The 20,294-nt window shown below is 39.1% G+C and overlaps 1 protein-coding gene across 3 annotated transcripts in view; it reads left to right on the top strand.

Annotated features, from left to right (window-relative positions):
• The window catches only part of TMEM161B (transmembrane protein 161B), a 48,339-nt gene extending 39,333 nt beyond the window's left edge, over positions 1-9,006 (top strand). For all 3 annotated transcript variants that reach the window (XM_040341869.1, XM_040341882.1, XM_040341875.1), the window contains exons 10-13: positions 1,667-1,780; positions 2,922-3,096; positions 3,522-3,618; positions 7,992-9,006. In XM_040341869.1, the coding sequence (XP_040197803.1) occupies positions 1,667-1,780; positions 2,922-3,096; positions 3,522-3,618; positions 7,992-8,254 (649 nt within the window). In that variant the 3' untranslated portion in view covers positions 8,255-9,006. The remainder of the gene's footprint in view (positions 1-1,666; positions 1,781-2,921; positions 3,097-3,521; positions 3,619-7,991) is intronic.
• The last annotated feature ends 11,288 nt before the right edge of the window (positions 9,007-20,294 follow it).

Here is a 20,294-nt window from a genome sequence, read left to right as displayed (position 1 = left end):
TGGTTTTCCTGCCAGGAAAACTGCCATGAGAGCTTTGGCCAGGAATCCCGGCCGTGTGTGTGCTCCATTGCAGTGTTTCCCATAGGAAAACTGCCGGGAATCCCAGCAGGAAAAAAGAAAACATGTTCTCATTTTTCCCGCCAGGATTCCTGACGGTTTTCCTGTCAGGAAAACTGCCATGGAGCACACACACGGCCAGTTTTCCCGACCAAAAGCTTTCCCGATGGGAAAACTGGTTGTGTGTGCGAGGCAATAGCTTCATTTCCAGCAGTACCTCTGCTGTGGGACCCTTGATCACCGCACATGTAATTAAATGCTGTATATTTAGGATGCTTGAGAAAAAAAAGCTGCCTAGGTAAGACCTGCCTGAACCCAGTGCCTGAAAATGTCAAACCCATATATATTTTCAGTAATAGGCTTTGATGGTGTTTGTTTGGAATAATTGAAGAATACCTCAAGGAGGTATTCCAATCTTGCTCCACAGCAGGCAGGTGAGCATGTATTTCTAGTACTTCAGGTAACACTTGTTTGGCTAGTGTGCCCTTGAATGGCTGTGATTTGAGCTGTCATTGAAAAGGTCACATCACAGTCACAATGTACAGAGCCAATCAGAATGGACCTATACCTTGTGACCGCTGTGAACCAGTCGCAGTCGTCATAAGTGTAAACACCAGTAGTGTTTCAGTCCAATCACAATGTAGAAAGCTGCCCTTCCTTTGTTCTGAATAGGCTGAATGTTTTTAATCACAGCAGGAAGGAGTGCCAGAAGATGGAAGGTGAATGCAGGGGTCTTAAAGTGCCACTGGTCACCAATGAGGATTAAATAATTTTTTTAATGTTCAGAGTGGGGGTTAAAGTGCTGCTGACAATCCGTGATTGTGGGATTGTTTTTGTTAGAGCTCAGAGGGGGTGCCACTAACAATTATTGGTTGTGGGAAAGTGGTTTTCAAAGGTAAAGAAATACAGGTTAAATGTAAAGAGAACCCACATTTTTTATTTTATTTTTTCTTAGAAAAAAAAAAAGAAAACAATCCAAATTCATCTGGATAAAGTGTTAAATGACAGAGTAATCATTAGTCAAACTATCACGGCACTGAAAATTGAAATCTTGCCTGATAATGAGGGGGTATATACGGCCAGGTATTCAAGTGGTTGAAACAAATTTTCAGTCAGATATTTGTCTCACGGTTTCCATTACATTTCCAGCATGTATACCCTACTATACTAGAAGTTGGCAGCATCCTCCATGTGCACAGTTCAGCAACCTTTTTCTTCTGAAGTCATAGTAATGTTATTTTATCTGATGGGCAATTGTACGAAAAATAGTTGCTGAAGTTAGCCTGTTTCTTTAGACAATGAAGAAGCAGCAGCTCACTGATGTCATTCCAAATGTTCTCCCCCTTTTTCTTAAGCATGTGCCAAGTATGATTGGAGGCTAATATCAAAACAGATTCAGTTATTCACGCCAACTCGGATGTCATTTTGTTAATAGCATATATTTAAAAAAAACAGCTGCACTCAGGTGATTTTTGTTATCCAGCCTGTCCCTCCTTCACAGTCTTTCGAGCTAGTCATTGTCCCCACCAGACATACGTGCGTACCATGGTCTTCATTTCATTGAAAAGCCTGTTATATAATGCATATATATGTTTGTTTGTTTTTGCAGATTTTTGCTACACATAAACTTCTTGTCTCCTCTTCTAATGGTTTTGCTGTGGGTGAAACCTATAACCAAAGATTACATTCTGAATCCACCCTTGGGCAAGGAAAGTGTACCACTGTGAGTTAAGTTTGTATCATGTTTGCTATTCTGCTTTACTATATGTATTAAAGTGTTACTAAACCCACAACAGTAAAATCAGTCTGTATATGCAGTAAAGCATGCTTGTTATACTTCCCACTAAGGTTTACCTGAGTTCCATCTAGATCCAGCGATGTTGCACGAGAGACTCCCCTTCTCATTGGCTGAGACAGCAGCACCGCGCCATTGGCTCCCGCTGCTGCTAATCAGTCAGTGAGCCAATGAGGAGAGGAGCTGGGCCACGGCTCCATGTCTGAATGGAAGCACAGAGTTGTGGCACAGGTGCCCCCCATGGCAAGCTGCTTGCTGTGGGGGCAGGAGGGAGGGGCCAGGAGCACCGAAGAGGGACCCGAAAAGAGGATCTGGGCTGCTCTGTGCAAAATTACTACACAGAGCAGGTAAGTGTTTGTTTATACCGGTAAAAAAAACGAGACTTTAGTATCACTTTAACCACTTAAAGACCACCTACCACAGATATACTGCAGCAGGGTGGCTCTATTGTATGAAATCATATGCATACTAGCTCATTATGCCTTTCTTGAAGGATTTTTTTTGTTTTGTCCTAGGGTTTACAACCACTTTAATGTCACTGGCAGTCAGTCGTCGTCTCCCCCACCCAGCGTCAGTTAGTGTCAGATTTCCCCACCTCTCATTTATAAGTCGCTGATCGCTGCCATTGGTGGTATTAAAAAAAAGTTGCAGAGTATATACCATAAGTTATAGGCGCTAGACCTTTCATGCAAAACACTTCAATATACACTTATTGTTTTTTTTTCAAAAGCTATTTGTGTGAAAAAAAATCATATCATTTTATTTTGGGCACAGCATTGCATAACCATGCAATTACCAGTTAAATTAGCACAGTGCTGAATAGAAAAGAATGGCCTGGATATGAAATGAAGGGGGAAAAATCTTTCAGAGCTTAAGTGGTTAAAGGCTTTTAAAATACTATACATGATTGCTAAAAGGTAGAAAGATGGTTTTGTCTGCTCCGATTCTGTGGGTCAATCTATATTCCCCAAATAAATCACTTACCTTAGAGAGTGATACTTTGTCTAAGTTATTTAAAATAAATTTTTATTAATTTAGCCTTTTTAAGCAATCCGCTTTGTATTAACAGGATGACTGAGGACACCTTTGATACAGTTCGACTTTGGATCATCATTCTGCTCTGCGGTTTAAGATTGATGATGATGAGGCATCACTTGCAAGCTTATTTAAATTTGGCCCAGAAATGTGTGGATCAAATGAAGAAGGAAGCTGGGAGAATAAGTACCAAAGAATTACAAAAAATGGTGAGCATGTTTATTGCACACTGTCTGCACACGATAAATGACGATCTGTGTCTGAATAACCACACTTTGTTGGTGCGATCTTGAAGTGGTTCAAGATAATGATTTGGAATCCTGTACCATGTTGATCGTTCCTAATAGGGAAACAAACTGATTGGCAGCCTGCAATGATATCTCCTGTAAAGCTGGCAACGTGCTGGGTAATAGAGAGATGGCACTTTCTGGAGAAATGGAGTCTAAAGAAAATATATATCTTCCAATAAGTGCCGGTTACTTAGACATTTCAAGAAGCTGATTTTATAATTAAAACATTAATTGTGTCAACATAACTAATGCACTGTTTAAAAAAATAAGGGTGTGCTTTTCCTTTTTCTTTTCTGGCCAAGTTATTATGTTAACATACTGAGTAATTCATTCTTTGTTTTCAGGTGGCTCAAGTATTTTTTTACCTTTGTGTTATTGCACTGCAGTACGTGGCACCTCTGGTGATGCTCCTTCACACAACTCTGCTTCTGAAAACACTAGGTAGGCATTATCTGACAAATGATATTAATGTATACTAGTCCGGTAACAGATTGACTTATGCAGGTGTACACACTGGGTTACACAAGGCTCAATAATTCATGGATGCCATGCTAGCCGGATTAGTTTATTTACTATAATTTTAATCTTCCCAGATTCTGACTGTGTGTGAACCCTTCAATTCTATGACCATGTAAGCTCCAAGCAGTCTTTATTTACAATTTAGCATGAGGATGATTGCGCAAAATCTCGTAACAGGATGCAGTCTTAGGCCCCGTACACACGATAGAATCCATCCGCAGATAAATCCCAGCAAATGGGTTTCAGCGGATAGATCCTATGGTGTGTACACGCCAGCGGATCTGTTTCCGGGGATATATCTCCCCTGGGATGGATTCCAGCAGATCGAATATTTGCTGACATGCAGAACATATCCATCTGCTGGAGTCCATCCCAATGGATGGATCCGCTGGTCTGTATAGACTCACCGGATCCATCCGTCCGAAGGGATCCCCCGCATGCGTCGTAATGATTTGACGCATGCGTGGAATTCCTTATATGACAGCGTCGCGCACGTTGCCGCGTCATAATCGCGGCGACGGCGTGACACGTCATCGCCAGAGGATTTCGGCGCGGATTTCAATGCGATGGTGTGTACACGCCATCGCATAGAAATCCTCGAGAGGATTTATCCGTGGAAACGGTCCGCTGGACTGTATCCGCGGATAAATCCTCCCGTGTGTATGGGGCCTTACTTGGAAATCTGTCTTTAAAACAAGTCTGTTAAATCTGACTGCCAATGATTTTGTGAAATCCAGAATTGGGTAAATTAGGTGGCATTACATGACAGAAAGGTGCAGTAATTAGTCACAGATTTTTACAGTTTAATACACACAATGTGCCCATTCTGACTACATTGTGATTGCCACAGTGCAATATTTGCACAGCACAATAATGGAATTGTGTACTGCCAGCACTGCAAAGGTGAACAGCTAACAGGTCAGACTTCTAGAGTAAATATAGTTTACCATATTTAGGTTTATTTGCAACCCCAATTCTAAAAAAGTTGGGACGTTGTGTAAAATCGACATAAAAACTGAATGCATCGATTTGCAAATCTCATAAACCCATAATTTATTCACAATAGGAAATGGAAAACATATGAAATGTTAAAAAAAAAAAAAAAAGTGTACTGTTTTTTGAAAAAAAATAGGTAATTTGGAAATTGATGGCAGGACTTCTTAAAGTTCCTGCCCATTCCATATGCATCCCATACCATCAGAGATGCAGGCTTTTGAACTTGTGCTGATGAAAAGCCAGAAGGTCCCTCTCCTCTTTAGTTCAGAAGATGTCGTGCCCATGGTTGCCAAAAACTATTTCAAATGTCCATTTGTCCTAAACATAGATCAGTTTTTAATTTTGCAACAGACCATTTAAAATCCCCCAGAGAAGACTTGGCGTTTCTGGATCATGTTCAGGCTTCTTCTTGCATGTTAGAGCTTAACTTGCATTTTTGGAAGGCACAGCGAGCTGTGTGCAGACTGTTTTTGGAAGTATTCCTGAGCCCATGCAGGGATGTCCATCACTGATTCATGCCTGTTTTTAATGCAGAAGATCAGAGGCATCCAATAAAGCATGTCAGCCTTGTCCCTTACTCAGGGATTTCTCCAGATTCTGGGAATCTTTTGATCTTCTCCCTTTCATGACTAAGCCTGTTTCTGACATTTGTTGCTTGCAAGTTAAAATCCGTATTTTTTTGCTACAAAATTTATGTATACTAGTACATTACAGTATTTTTTTGCTACAAAATTACTAAGAACCAAAAATTATATATATATTTTAGCAGAGAATCTAGAGAATAAAACGGCGATCGTTGCAATATTTTATGTCACACATTTGCGCAGCGGTCTTTCACATGCAATTTTATTAGAAAAAAAAATACACTTTCATTAATAAAAATAAATAAACAGTAAAGTTAGCCCAATTTTTGTATAATGTAAAAGATGATGTTACGCCAAGTAAATAGATACTCAACATGTCATGCATTGAAATTGCACACACTCGTGGAATGACGACAAACTGCGGTACCTAAAAATCTCCATAGGCGGCGCTTTAAAAAAACGATCACAGCGATACCTCACATCTGTGATTTGAACACAGTTTTCTTTGCTGCGCGAACTCACAGGGACGGGGGGGCGCTTTAATCTTTTTATATATATATATATATATATATATATATATACATATATATATATATATATATATATATATATATATATATATATATATATATATATATATATATATATATATATATATATATATATATATATATATATATATATATATATATATATATACAATTATTTAAAAAAAAAATTACATTGTTACTTTAAAAAAATAAATACTATTTGATCACTTTTATTGCTGTCACAAGGAATGTACACATCCCTATTGACAGTAATAGGTGGTGTACTCTTTATTGAGGGATCAGGGGCCTAAAAGACCCCAAATCCCTCCTTTGCACATCAAAGTATTCAGATTGCCAAAAACGCAGATTCTGAATACTGTCTATTTTTTTTTTTAAACTGCGCCATTGGCAGCCAAGTAAACTGGAAGTGACGTTATGACGTTGCTTCCATGTTTACAGTAAGAACTGGAACAAAGCCATTTCTGAAGTCGTTCCAGTCTTAATCTAGCCGGTGGAAGTGCCGGATCGTGTCTCCCGTTGGGACAAGAGTCATGCGAAGATCGGCGGGAGGGGGAGGGCTGTCCCCTCTCACTCCCCCGGTTTAACAGCCAAGCTACTTTTAGCTGCATCGATTGTTATCACTGAAGAGCCGACCACCCGCTCTAAAAAAAACTGTACCAGGATGATGCTTTCAGCAGCATGCATCATACCGGTATAACCCTTTAAAGCCGAGGCTGCATATGTGCGTACTCTCGGCGGAAAGGAGTTATATACTGTCGATGATGAGATATGTTAAGGAACATTATTCTGAAACAGTTTGACAAATTTTAGATGCAGCTTTTCACAGATTGGGTAACGTCTGCCCATCTTTACTTCTGAGACATTCTGACTTTGTAAATTGCTTTTTTTGCCCAATCACGTTACTGACCTAATTAATTACAAAATGTTCTTCCAACTTTCTTGTTCGTACCACTTACTTTTTTGTTAGCTGCCATCAATTTCAAAATGATTAACTTTTTTCTTAAAATTTGAAATTTTCTCAGTTTAAACATTTTATACGTTTTCTATTTTTTATTGTGAATAAAATATTGGATTATGAGATTTAAAAAATGTCCGCAGTGTCCCAGTGGGTTGTATTAACATCGCCCATGACTGTGCTTGGACTTTGTAGTCCTGAGCTTAAGTTGCTACATCTGAGATAGACAAGCAGGCAGAGAAACTGTATTTCAGCTGGTGATGGTCAGGGGGAGTGTGAGAGAGGCAGGAGAAAATTGCATGTTTTTTTCCCAGGCACAGAAAAATAATGGGCACAAAACTAACCTCTTATACAGCTCCAGCGGTATTTTATTTAATAAGTCTGAAGTGCGCTTCCAGCCAAAATGTTTGATTTCTCCCTAAATAGGTGTGCTATAATGTTAAGGTGCTATTCGTACGATTGTAGATACAACCACAACGTATTATTATTAAAATTGGTGAAAAAATATTAAGATAATTAGGAAAAAAAACAATCAAAGATCATTAAAAAGTCCACATAACTAAACTTTTCAAAAAGATGCAAGCGGAGGGCAAAGAACTAGTCACCAATATTGCTAATACACTCCCTGCAGCTAACCTTTTCTCAACTCCTGACTTGTCAATCCTTTTTGTTGTTCATGGTAGAGGCAGGGCTTTGCTTCGTAATGTTCACGTTTTCCCCCGGTGACTGGCATAAAATAAAGTAATTACGAAGAGATGGTGGGGTAATGCATGTGGAGAAAAACAGTGGAGAGGTTCATAAAATGCGTTTCCAATGAATAAAGGAGAGAGAACCCTGCATTGTAGATCCTTGGTTACAGATTTCTCTAGAAAGAACAGTACCAAACTTTTCAAATATCGCGAGAGTAGTAGACAGAGGCAGCAGTGCCTTGGGTAGTCTCACCACAGATAAACAGCTTCTAAGATATAGGCACATAAAGTGCAATGTTTTTTTAAGAAATATTTAGGACAAAAGGTAAATCTTTCAAGGTACTGCTTGGGCACAGTTAACAATTCTAGATCAACTGATGGTATATCTTCACGTTTAGAGCTTAGGTCCACTTTAAGTAAACTAAGCCATCGGTAGTAATGTTCTAAATGTAATACCATTTTTTCTTGGTGGTATTTGTCTTCGTAATACTTCAATCTGCTTTTTAAAATTGTTTTTTAGGTAATCATTCATGGGGCATCTATGACTCTCCTATGGAGGCATCACAAGGGTCGAACCCGGGTTCTACTGAACAGCCATGCCCTGAAGAAAAGATGAAGGCAACAGTCACTCAAATTACAGTGGCACTAGGGGGCTTAAAGAACATTTTCACTCCACTCCTCTTCCGAGGACTTTTATCATTTTTGACATGGTGGATCGCAGCTTGCCTTTTCTCCACCAGCCTTTTTGGCTTGTTTTATCATCAGTATTTAATAGTGGCATAATTTAGTGACTTTATATCTGTAACCTTAACATGGACCAAGTTGAAGGCAGAAAGCTGCAACAGCTAGAGCACACACGGTTCAGCAGCACCCTGTCTTGTGTCAATGTTTTCTCTGTATTCTCAGGGTAAATATTGTATGAAATCACTGTCGTGAGCTTAATCTTCATTACCTCAGAGGGAGAAGACCTAACTGCTGATTGCTCGTAAAGATAGTGTTTTTTTATTTTGTTTTTTTGTCTTTTTAATTGACTGTATGAGATGCTCTTATAAAGACATCATCTTCGACTAGCAGTTCTTGCACTCACGTTCTAATTTTTTTTCCCTCTTACCAAGAACGGATAGCGAGTCCCCCCTTTTTTTTTTTTTTTTTTAATCTTTCATTAGAGATCTGAGCCATACGAAGAAAATTTGAGGCTTGAAGGTGACTAATAAATTTCTGCTGGACCTGTCCATTTTTGGTGACAATGTCTAGCAGGACAGAATGTATTACTACTGTATATTACAGTAAATGTATGTCAACAACTGTGTATTATTTGGTGACCTTTATGTGCCTGGGGATATGTGTGGCGCGTGTGTGTGTGTGTGTGTGTGTGTGGGCAAATATGGAATGCTTATGCTGTTAGATACTGTACTTTTTACGTCACTGAATACATAATTACTCAACAAGCGATGGTGCTAGTAGTGACTCACACAGACTGTGTGTAAGGACAAGGATTATGCTTGCGATAAATAAAATGCATCACTTTAGTTAACATTCAGTTTGTATATTACTCCAGAGATTACAATGAAAAAATTGTAGAAATTTGCATATAGCGTATTTGGTAAATGCTGTCCACTTGCAGTGTGTTTAGGCTAGTTTCACATTAGTGCAGAAATGCATGGAAATTGCACACATTCCCGCAGCCGCACACAAACCCAATGCTTCAAAGAAAATGTGTGGTGGTGCCATTAACTCTCAACGTAGTACACAGAACTATACTAATGTGAACCTAGACTTGGTTATTTGGACTATTTTGGCTTAATGTTAAGAAACTTTACTAAACCTATTTAATGTGCTTGTGGTTGGTCAGAATTTGAGTCTAAGTGGCTCGCATAAGCCGTTTTGGTTTTGTTATAGGGGTCTTTCATTTGTTAAGCATGTTTTAATTTGTATCTAGCATCGCCTGTTACATATTTGTTTCAGGTAAATTGCTCACAAACCACTAAAGTCATTGGATCAGCATGTAAGAGAGAGAGAGAAAGTATACTGAAGTGTACAAGGGTGCTGTGTGGCACCTCACAGGCACTAGGACCTATAGGGGGCACTTGAGATGAAATCCAAGGGGTATAAAAAAAAAAAAACAGGCATCAAAAATTCTGAGATTTTATTCATTTTTTAAAATGTAAAAAAGTTAAGCCAACACATTATCCAATGGTATTCCTTCATTAGAGCTTAAAGAAGAACTGCAGTCTGCTCGCATAATTTGTAATAAAAACATCTTTTGTTTTTTTTGGAGCTTTTATGCCAAATATCCTTTAACGCTGCTGACATTTTTTTTTAGATTCCTATATATTTCTATGCAAATCTTGCAAACTGGTCCAGCCGTGGTTTGACTGCTCTGTTTTCAATAATACCATTACTTAGACCAGTGTTTCTCCAATTTTTTTTGTCTTGCGGTGCACAAAAAAAATCTAAAACTTTTCACGCCACACCTGAAAACATTTAAAAATGTTACATTTAAAGTTGGAATAGAACAGTTTCTATTATTATAATATACCTTATTTATCGGCGTATAACACGCGCCAGCATATAACACGCACCCTAATTTTAAGAGGGAAGTTTCAGGAAAAAACATATTTTTAAAATAAACAACTTTGAAGCAAATTAAGGGTCAGTGCCCATCAATGTCCATCTGCAGCCTGATCAATGTCCTCAATGCAGCCTGGGAGTCGAGTGGAGAGGAGATGACAGCTCGGTGAGGTACGCTGTCGGCGTATAACATGCAACCCTGCTTTAATTTTCAGGGGAAAAAAGTGTGTGTTATACGCTGATCAATACGCTAATTAGAGCGATCGAGTTCTCCCGAGATCTTGCACAAGTCTCGTGTTACGAAAAGAACCAACGAATGACAGACGGAGATTGCCTTTTTCTATGTTACTTTTTCAACTTTTGCGACATTGATTTACCATTTTATTTTTCATTATGTTCAAGGTTTCAGAACGCTAGCAATTTTAAATATTTTTCAAAACTCCCACGGCACACTTGCAAATCTCTTGCAGCACACAGTTTGAGAATCGCTGACTTGGACCATAATTACGCTGGCCATAGATTGATAAAAATTCTGTCGGATCAGCAGGGACCGACCAAATTTCAATACATCTATGGCATTTCCTGTTCCATAGAAGTTTATCTAATCTCTCTAACCTGCTTTTTGGAAATGTTACCCTCGATTGATGCTGCAGAGAACACTGACAAGCTGAAATGTCATGAGTCCATAGGCTGCAGCGCTGATCATTGTATTCTGACTTCAGAGGAGTCCCCACTGTCAGAATACAATAACATAGCAGGGAGGATTCCTCCATCCAGCTCACTTGTGTGGATGGTGGAATCCATTCAGTTGTTTTGGATCAGCTCACTGGAAAAAAAAAAACACAGATCCTTATATGGCCAGCCTTAGCCAGCTTAATGCAGTTGTCCTGTAATGTCAAATTTGATCTGCCAACCCAAGGAAAATGTGAGTGCTACAAAAAAACAACACATTTTTGGGCATTATTAATAAAAGTAAACTTTGCAGATACAAAGGTTTTTTAAAAACAATTGGATACAATTGTGAATAGCAAATATAAAATAAATGTTTGGTGTGCTAAAAAAAATGAATATGGTAAGAATGCGTAAAATGTGACATAAAAATGAGTCCGTACAACAGTTTGTTGTGATGTCTCATAACAGAGTTAGATGTGCAGATTCCACTAAATGGAAACTCCCATTATGTGCATCCAGATAATATAGCATAGTATGCAATATAGATGTACGTGACAAATCAATAGGTAAATCACCCAAGTGCACCTCCCACCGAAGTGCCTTCTTACCAGAAACATTGGACTCAAAATTGTAAGAGTCAAAAGCGCTGTATATAAATCACTGTATATAAATCCAAAATGGAAATCCAGTGCTTCTTTCCTCTCATGTTGATTAAGGCAGTATCATAACTCTTGTTAGGGATAGCTCCATTGTGACAAACAGTACAAATATTGGGACATCGACACTATTCTAACCTTTTTGGCTCTATACACCACCACAATGGATTTGAAATGAAACAAACAAGTGCTTTAACTGCAGACTTTCAGCTTTACTTTGAGGGTATTTACATCCAAATCAGGTGAACGGTGTAGGAATTACAACAGTTTGTATGTGAAGGGACCAAAGGTAATGGGACAATTGGCTGCTCAGCTGTTGCATGGCCAGGTGTGTGTTATTCCCTCATTATCCCATTCACAAAGAGCATGAAAGATGAATTAAGGATATCCATATATATTGGGGCAGATCCACAAAGGTATTACGCCGGCGTATCTATTGATACACCGGCGTAATTTGAAAATTCCAGCGTCGTATCTGTTTTGAATCCTCAAAACAAGATACGACGGCATCTCGGGTCGATCCGACAGGCATACGTCTTAGTACGCCGTCGGATCTTAGGTGCATTTTTTCCGCTGGCCCCTAAGGTGGGGTTTCCGTCGAATTCCGCGTTGAGTATGCAAATTAGCTATTTACGGCGATCCACGAACGTTTTAAAAAAAAATGTTGTTTACGTTAAAACCATTTGAATTCCGCGCCCTTACTCCGCCAGCGATACACTACGCCGCCGTAACTTACGTTGCAAATTCTTTGTGGATTCGAAAAAATAAAAATAAGTTACGGCGGCGTAGTGTATCTTAGATACGCTGCGCCCGGCGTACAGCTGCGCCGCTGTACGAGGATCTGCCCCATTGTATTTATTAAAAACAAGGCAATGATAGTAGCAATAAAAATGATAAAATCCAGCGTATGTACAAAAATACCGTTCCCGGGGACCGATCCAACCACCTCATGGTTTTGGCGTACGTGGTCACATTTTACTCATTCTTACCAAATTAACCACTTAAGGACCGCCTCCTGCACATATACGTCGGCAGAATGGCACGACTGTGCACAAGCATGTACCTGTACGTCCTCTTTAAGTGCCCAGCCGTGGGACCCGCGGACCCGATCGCCGCTGGAGTCCTGCGATCGGTCCCCGGAGCTGAAGAACGAGGAGAGCTGTGTGTAAACACAGCTTCCCCGTTCTTCACTGTGGTGCTGTCATTGATCGTGTTTTCCCTGACATAGGGAAACACGATCAGTGATGTCACACGTCCAGCCCCGCCCCCCTACAGTTAGGAACACATATGAGGTCACACTTAACCCCTTCAGCGCCCCCTAGTGATTAACTTCGAAACTGCAATTTTCATTTTCACAGTAAACAATGCATTTTTATAGCATTTTCTGCTGTGAAAATTACAAATGTGTCAAAATTGTCTGATGTGTCTGCCATAATGTCGCAGTCACGAAAAAAAATCGCTGATCGCCGCCATTAGTAGTAAAAAAAAAAATTATTAATAAAAATGCAATAAAACTATCCCCTATTTTGTAAACGCTATAAATTTTGCGCAAACCAATCGATAAACGCTTATTGCGATTTTTTTTTAACCAAAAATAGGTAGAAGAATCAGCCTAGACTGAGGAAAAAAAGATGTTTTTTTTTCATATATTTTTGGGGGGATATTTATTATAGCAAATAGTAAAAAGTATAGCATTTTTTTCAAAATTGTCACTCTACTTATGTTTATAGCGCAAAAAAAAAAAAAACGCAGAGGTGATCAAATACCACCAAAAGAAAGCTCTATTTGTGGGGAAAAAAAGGACGCCAATTTTGTTTGGGAGCCACGTCGCACGACTGTGCAATTGTCAATTAAAGCGACGCAGTGCCGAATCGCAAAAACTGGCAGGGTCCTTTACCTGCATTTTGGTCCGGGTCTTAAGTGGTTAATAATTTTTTAGTGCAGCAAACCTTAATTTTAGGTTTATAAAACTTGTTTTGCATATAAAAAATGTTCTTTCTTTTCTCTATATTGTCCATTGAGGGAATTAATTAAAAAACAGTTGGGTTATTCTGCTTAAGGGAGTTTGGGACACTGACATACATTATGAGCCAGCCCCGGTATAAATCTCCTCAACCCAGCAAGAGGTTTTTTTTTGCCCTAGAAGGTAACTTTTTTTCTTGCCTTTTTCCACCTTGTGATTTTTTCACCTTACCTGTACTGTTAGGCCTCTTTCACATTGAGGCGTGGACCCGCGGTGACGGTATAGCTGCGCTATTTGTAGCGCGGCTATACCGTCGTATTTACCGCGATATTCGGGTGCTAGCGGTGAGGTTTTAACCCCCGCTAGCGGCCGAAAAAGGGTTAATACCGCGGTATTACCGCGCTTTCCCATTGATTTCAACACACCGCTCCTATACCGCGGTAAAGATGCGGCTAGCAGGACTTTTGGAGCGCTTCTGCTAGCGCACCGCTGCCTTCGGGCTTTCACATTGAACACTACAGGGCAGGTTTTTTCATGCGGTATAGCAGCGCTATTTTTAGCGCTGTACCGCATGAAAACCGCCTCAATGTGAAAGGGGCCTTATACATTTTTCAGGCTTTAGACGTGTCTGTTTGCTGGTGTCCCAAGTAGTAAAACCCGACTGAAATAAATTACAACTAACTTTTTTTTTTTTTTAGGGCAGAGACATTTGTTTCGTTTTTGCTACGTATTTACAATGCATTCTCTCTCTCTCAAGGCAAATTGTATGTAGGTAGCTGGACTCCCAATGTGTATGGTAGACATTCTGATCAATAGGATGCAGTTAGAACAACTTAAATCTAAAACACGTGTCCTAACATGTTGGATTGAAATCCTTTTTAAATAACTTTAATTTAAGAATTTCATTTGTTAGTGTCAGTGCCAAGACGCAGGTCAATATATGCAGCCCAATTTTATCGTAATGCATTCGGATAAAAAGCCTTCTGTGTGCAGCAGCCCCCCTAATACTTGGCTGAGCCCCATCTCTATCCAGCGAAGTTGCACGATTCACTCAGCTGCCCAGGACTACCCTCCTCATTGGCTCAGACACCAGCACGGCGCCATGTCTGAAAGTCAGTCAGCCAATCAGAAGAGAAAGGGGCAGGGCTGGGCCACAGCTACGTGTCTGAATGGACACGGAGCTGTGGCTCGGGTGCCCCCAAAGCAAGCTGCTTGCTGGGGGGGCACTCAACAGGAGGGAGGGGCCAGGAGCACCGAAGAGGGACCCAAGAAGAGGAGGATCTAGTCTGCTCTGTGCAAAACCCCTGCACATAGCAGGTAAGTATGACATGCTTGTTATTTTTAAGGAATAAAAACAAGACCATACAATAACTTTGAAGCAAAATTTTAAATGCATCCAGTTTGTACCAATCCTAAGGAACTCCCTTGGTTTGTATTCAACATGATCATCCTGAGGGAATTTAAGTTAGTGAGCACTCATTTTGCTGCAGTATGTATATACACCCTTATGGGTTGGTTTATTAAGCAGAGTTGCTTTTACCAACCACCCAATGGTGGAGAATCTTCTAATTCCATGTGTTTTCAATTTTTGGTAAAAGTCACATTCACTGCTTTATAAATAGACCTATTGGTGTTCATCTGTTCATGTTTCAAGGGTTTTCTAGTCTGAGACAAAACATGTTAAAACGTAATAATACATAAGAGGTTCTCAATCTCTGGTTCTTACTTTTCTATCCATTTATTTCCTGCATACACTGTTGCCTTTTTAGTGATGTGGAAAAAAAAATGGTGAGCAGGCCAACTGGAACTAGGGAGTATGCAGGCTGTGAGTTGGATTTCCAGTTAATAAAAGGAGAAATGTTGGAGAGCTGTCTGAGTGAGATAGTGGTATAGCAAAACAAATATGTTACCATACAGCATCTGACTGGCTCTGGAGTGCCTTCAACAATTCCATGTTCTGTCAATCCACAGTCCTGTGCAGAAGCTGCCTTAAAGTGGATGTAAACCCTCACATATACCCAGTGAAGTGAACAGCCTTATAGGATACACAGGGCTAAAAAAAATCTCCCTACATAAGTTTCACCTGCATATCTGCTTTCTTCAGCTTGCTATATTCTTTTAGAATTCTAACATTGTGTTTGAATTTTTACTTCCTCATTCAGCATTAGGAGTGGAGTCTTGGCATACACTGTGTGACAGCTGATTGGAGGAAAGGGACACGCCCCCCCTCCACATAAGCAGAGAAACAAAAGATACTTTCAGAGATGTGCTGTAACAAGACAAGCTCTCTGCTAATCTATTTATAGCACCCACCCTGACGCAAATTTCAGGCCAGTTTTATCTTGTTTGTTGGAGAACTTGACAGAAGTTCTCATGCTGATAACAGAGGAATTGGACTATAACAGAAAGACATAGGACTTGGGGCTATGGAGAGAGATAAGTAAACACTACAGATATATGTGCCCCGGTCAATTTTCATGAATCGTGGAAAAGGGTCCACCTCAGGGGGTGGGATTTTAAAGACAACTCGTATAAACTGCAAAATGTATGAATATAGATTCATTATAAACAGTAAAATTCAATAATGTAAAAACATGAAATTGACTAGCAATAAAACGGGTCAATTGTAACAAAACACAGTTACAGATTGTGATCAAATGACAATGTTGGTTCCAAATGGTGGATGAGGCGGGTTTACATCCACTTTAACATAAGGTACTGTAGCTCTATACCTGGCAGCTGGGAAAACAGGGATACATTGTCCACAAATTGCTGATCCGGCATTTACTATAGCTATTTTAAAAAATAGCCTAAAGTTTTAATCCTATTTTTTTGTTTTTGTTTTGTTAAGAATGGGAAAGGGTTACACATTTTGCCAGAATTCGATTTTTCTTTCTCTACGCTATTAGGGATATTTTTCCTCACTTCCAGTATTTATTATCTCCAGGACAAAAAGACGCACATACAAATAAGAACATTTTCAGACTTTCAGACTCTTAAAAATATTTTAGTTTTTGTCTGTTTTCTGGTTGCATAGATTTTCCATTACATCCCGTCCTGACAGTGTTGAGAGATCTCTGTAACAGGGAAAAAGCAATAATCCCCCCTCCTCTAAATAAATTAACACACTTTGGTTGGAGTTGGGGTTTCAAGAAACTTTAAGGCTGCCATTTCTGACCTCTCTTTCTAAAAATTCTAGTGGCCTGGTTGTCCCACTGGGTTCCCTTACGTTTAGAACATTGTGTCACTGAACTGGAAGAGACCCGTCAATAAAAGTTGTGGTTTTACTCCAACCACCTTGATCTGGATACTTGTTCTGAGTTAATGAATCAAAGTGGCCAATTGTAACAACCGGGTATTAAACATTTTTAGTAGGTTAGGCATATGGCATTCCCTATATTTCTTCCATTAGAGATCTACTTTAGGATGTTTGCAATGCATTTTTGGAAAGGGATACATAATCAATTTACCTATTACAGACTGATATTTGATTTTAAATAGGAGAGTAATCTTTAATACATACTTCTCAAGGTGATGGGATAGTTTTAGCATAAATATATTTAAATGTTCTAATAGCAGAATATGTGCTGTATTTTTTTTTAATGAATCACAGTATTGCAAGGAAATTGTCTGAGGTTTGTTGTATGCATGTTACTGACAAATGTAGTATATTTATTAAAGAGAAGAGTTCATTTAACTGGTGATTTTTATTTATTTTTCTAGACAAAAGAATTGGGTATTTCTGAGTACTTGATTACTGGTATTCCCACTCCAGGTGCTCAGGTTCAGACATCTTCCCACTCGTCATAACTTGGATAGAGGTAAATTAAGAGAACAGGCACTCATGGAATTCATCCATATTTTTTATTTGCATAAAACTAAGTACAAGGTAACTTCTGACATGTTTTAGCGGATAGCCTTGTTCACAGCATGGTCACCATAATAAACACTACAAATAAATGTGAAAACAAAGTGACTTAAACCCCTCCCATTCGTTAATTGATGTAATTTGTAGTAAATGAGAATCACCTGCTGCCAAAAAGATTCTCTGGGAATGGATATGTCACACAAACCTTTGATACACAAATACTAATATATATCAAAGCAAGAGAATATTCTAATTCTATAATTTAAGAATTATCAATTACAGTGGAACCACGGATTGCAAATAACGTGGTTAACGAGCGTGTTGCAATACGAGCACTGTATTTTTAGAAATCCTGACTCGGTTTGCGAGTGTTGTCTCACAAAACGAGCAGGATTCAAGCCAAAGCGGTGTGCAGTACCGCTTTTGGCCTGAGGTAGGGGAGGCGGAGCCGATCAGAGCCATTCAGAAATACTCATGTAACGAGTTCAGCCGAGCTGTCCTCTGGCCTTTCCGGGTGTTGCCGAGGCTCTCTGGCACCCCCCACCTCTGGCCACATGCGGTATTGCATGCAATTTAAGTCAATGCGGAACAAATTATTTTCGTTTCCATTGACTTCTATGGGGAAACTCGCTTTGATATGCGAGTACTTTGCATTACAAGGATTCTCCTGGAACGGATTATTCTCGTAATCCGAGCTTCCACTGTATAACCATTCAATAAGCATGGACCTAGACCAGGATTTCAATACAAGGAACAATTTCATTGCAAAAATTATTAGACAGATAGGAATAAATAAAGGAACTCCAGTCTGCAAATTGACAGATATAGTACCTTATGTTCTAAAGTTAACAAAAAAACAGATCCACATCATACCTGTAATTCATTCCAGCTGGGATTCTAGTTCCTAAATTAAAAATCCACCAAACTTCCCTCTCTGAGCTTTGTTTTCACATATACAGTTAAAATGTCATTTTTCTGTGATGTAAAAAAATGAGACAAAGATAAATCATTTCAGAACTTTTTCCACCTTTTAATGTGACCTATAAACTGTACAACTCAATTGAAAAACAAACTGAAATATTTTAAGGGGGGAATAAAAAATAAAAGAATGTGGTTGCATAAGTGTGCACACCCTCTTATAACTGAGGATGTAGCTGTGTTCAGAATTAAGCAATCACATTCAAACTCATGTTAAATAGGAGTCAGTACACACCAGCCATTATTTTAAAGTGCCTCTGATTAACCCCAAATAAAGTTCAGCTGTTCTAGTAGGTCTTTAGTGACATTTTCCTAGTCACATCCTACCGCAAAAACCATGGTCTGCAGAGAGCTTCCAAAGCATCAGAAGGATCATATTTTTTAGATCAGGAGAAGGGTACAAAATATTTTTCAAGGCATTGGATATACCATGGAACACAGTGAAGACAGTCATCAAGTTGAGAAAATATGGCACAACAGTGACGTTACCAAGAACTGGACAAGCCTCCAAATTGATGAGACGAAAACTGGTCAGGGAGGCTGCCAAGAGGCCTACAGCAACATTAAAGGAGCTGCAGGAATAAATGGCAAGCACTGGTTGTGTGGTACATGTGACAACCATCTCCCATATTCTTCATCTGTCTGAGCTGGGTAGAGTGGCAATACCCAAAGCCTTTTCTTATGAAGAAAAACATCCAAGCCCGGCTAAATTTTGCAAAAACACACCTGAAGTCTCCCAAAAGCATGTGAAAAATGTGTTAAAGGTGGAAAACGTTTTTTTTACATCACAGAAACCTGACAATTTAACAGGTGTGTGTGTAGACTGTTTATATCCACTGTATCTGCATTGTTCATTATGGTGACCATGCTGTGAACAAGGCTATCCGCCGAAACACGTCAGCAGTTACCCTGTACTTGGTTTTATTCAAATAAAGTAGATCGATGGATTCCATAGTTCTCTTAATTTACCTCTATCTATGGGTATTTCTGAAGGCCTGTATGGGCTTTTGTTTATATTGGATGGGTTTTGCATTCCCATACAAGTCAATGCGAAGCTTTAAAGCGGGTCAGGAGGTCAAATCAATTCATTCTGAATGATCTCAGAAGCATATCAAGCTGATGCCATCAATACAAGTTCAAAGCCTGTAAACACAGGACATAAGCTGTAATAACGCCAACTAATTTAGACAAAATCTTTCCTGAGAGAAACATGCAACCTGCCGTTACTAACTTAAATTTACAATGCCAGTTTCTTGGGTGTCCTGCTGACACAGTGGCCTAAAGTATAACTAAAGGCAAATCTTTTTAGTTTTAGTTCTTCTTTATTTTTTATTACATTTTTAATTTATTATTGTTATTTTTTTTGTTTTGGATAGGGGGAGAGGGATTACAACACCTGTCAGTTTTTCTGTGTCCCCGTTTAATGATGGTTGAAGTATTTAACCACATTGAAACCAACATGTAAATGTTTGAATAGGTGTCTTAAACCAATGAAATATTGAGGCAGTCATTGCAGGCCCATTTTGAAAATGCAAGTTACTTGGATGTCATGCTTCGTTACTTTCCTGAGCTGTAAACATAGAACAATTTTTTTTATTAAATTCCTTCATTTTTTTAATTAAGGAATTATGATTTTACTTGCATGGCCTCATTGGCAATAGGCTTGCTTCAGGTCCGTGGTTCATCAGAGGTTTAGCATGCAAGCCAGGCAACTGGCATTTTTAGAAGGTGGTAACAATAGCAGACTTAATTTCTTAGCACAGGTTTTCTTTAACCATTTCAGCCCCGAACCTCGTTTTGAGATTTGGTGTTTAGAAGTTAAAAATGTATTTATTTTTTGCTAGAAAATTACTTAAAACCCCCAAACATTATATTATACTGTATAGCCACAGTGTGTAAATAAGGATGTAAATAAGGATGAAAAAGGAAAAAGAAAGTCCAATCTTCAATTATGATGACATTCCGTAATCCCAGTGAGATAATGATCAGCACAGCAATCCAGCACCAGTGAAGACAGGAGAACCTTCACCACAGTCAAACACTGACCCTTACCAGAAACATTGATCTCTGAGAGATCAAAAACAGCATGTAAACACAGGATCCTCAGGCTTAGTC

This window comes from Rana temporaria, chromosome 1 (genome assembly GCF_905171775.1).
Source record: "Rana temporaria chromosome 1, aRanTem1.1, whole genome shotgun sequence".
NCBI lineage: Eukaryota > Metazoa > Chordata > Amphibia > Anura > Ranidae > Rana > Rana temporaria.
This window is presented reverse-complemented; position numbering and strand designations above follow the sequence as displayed.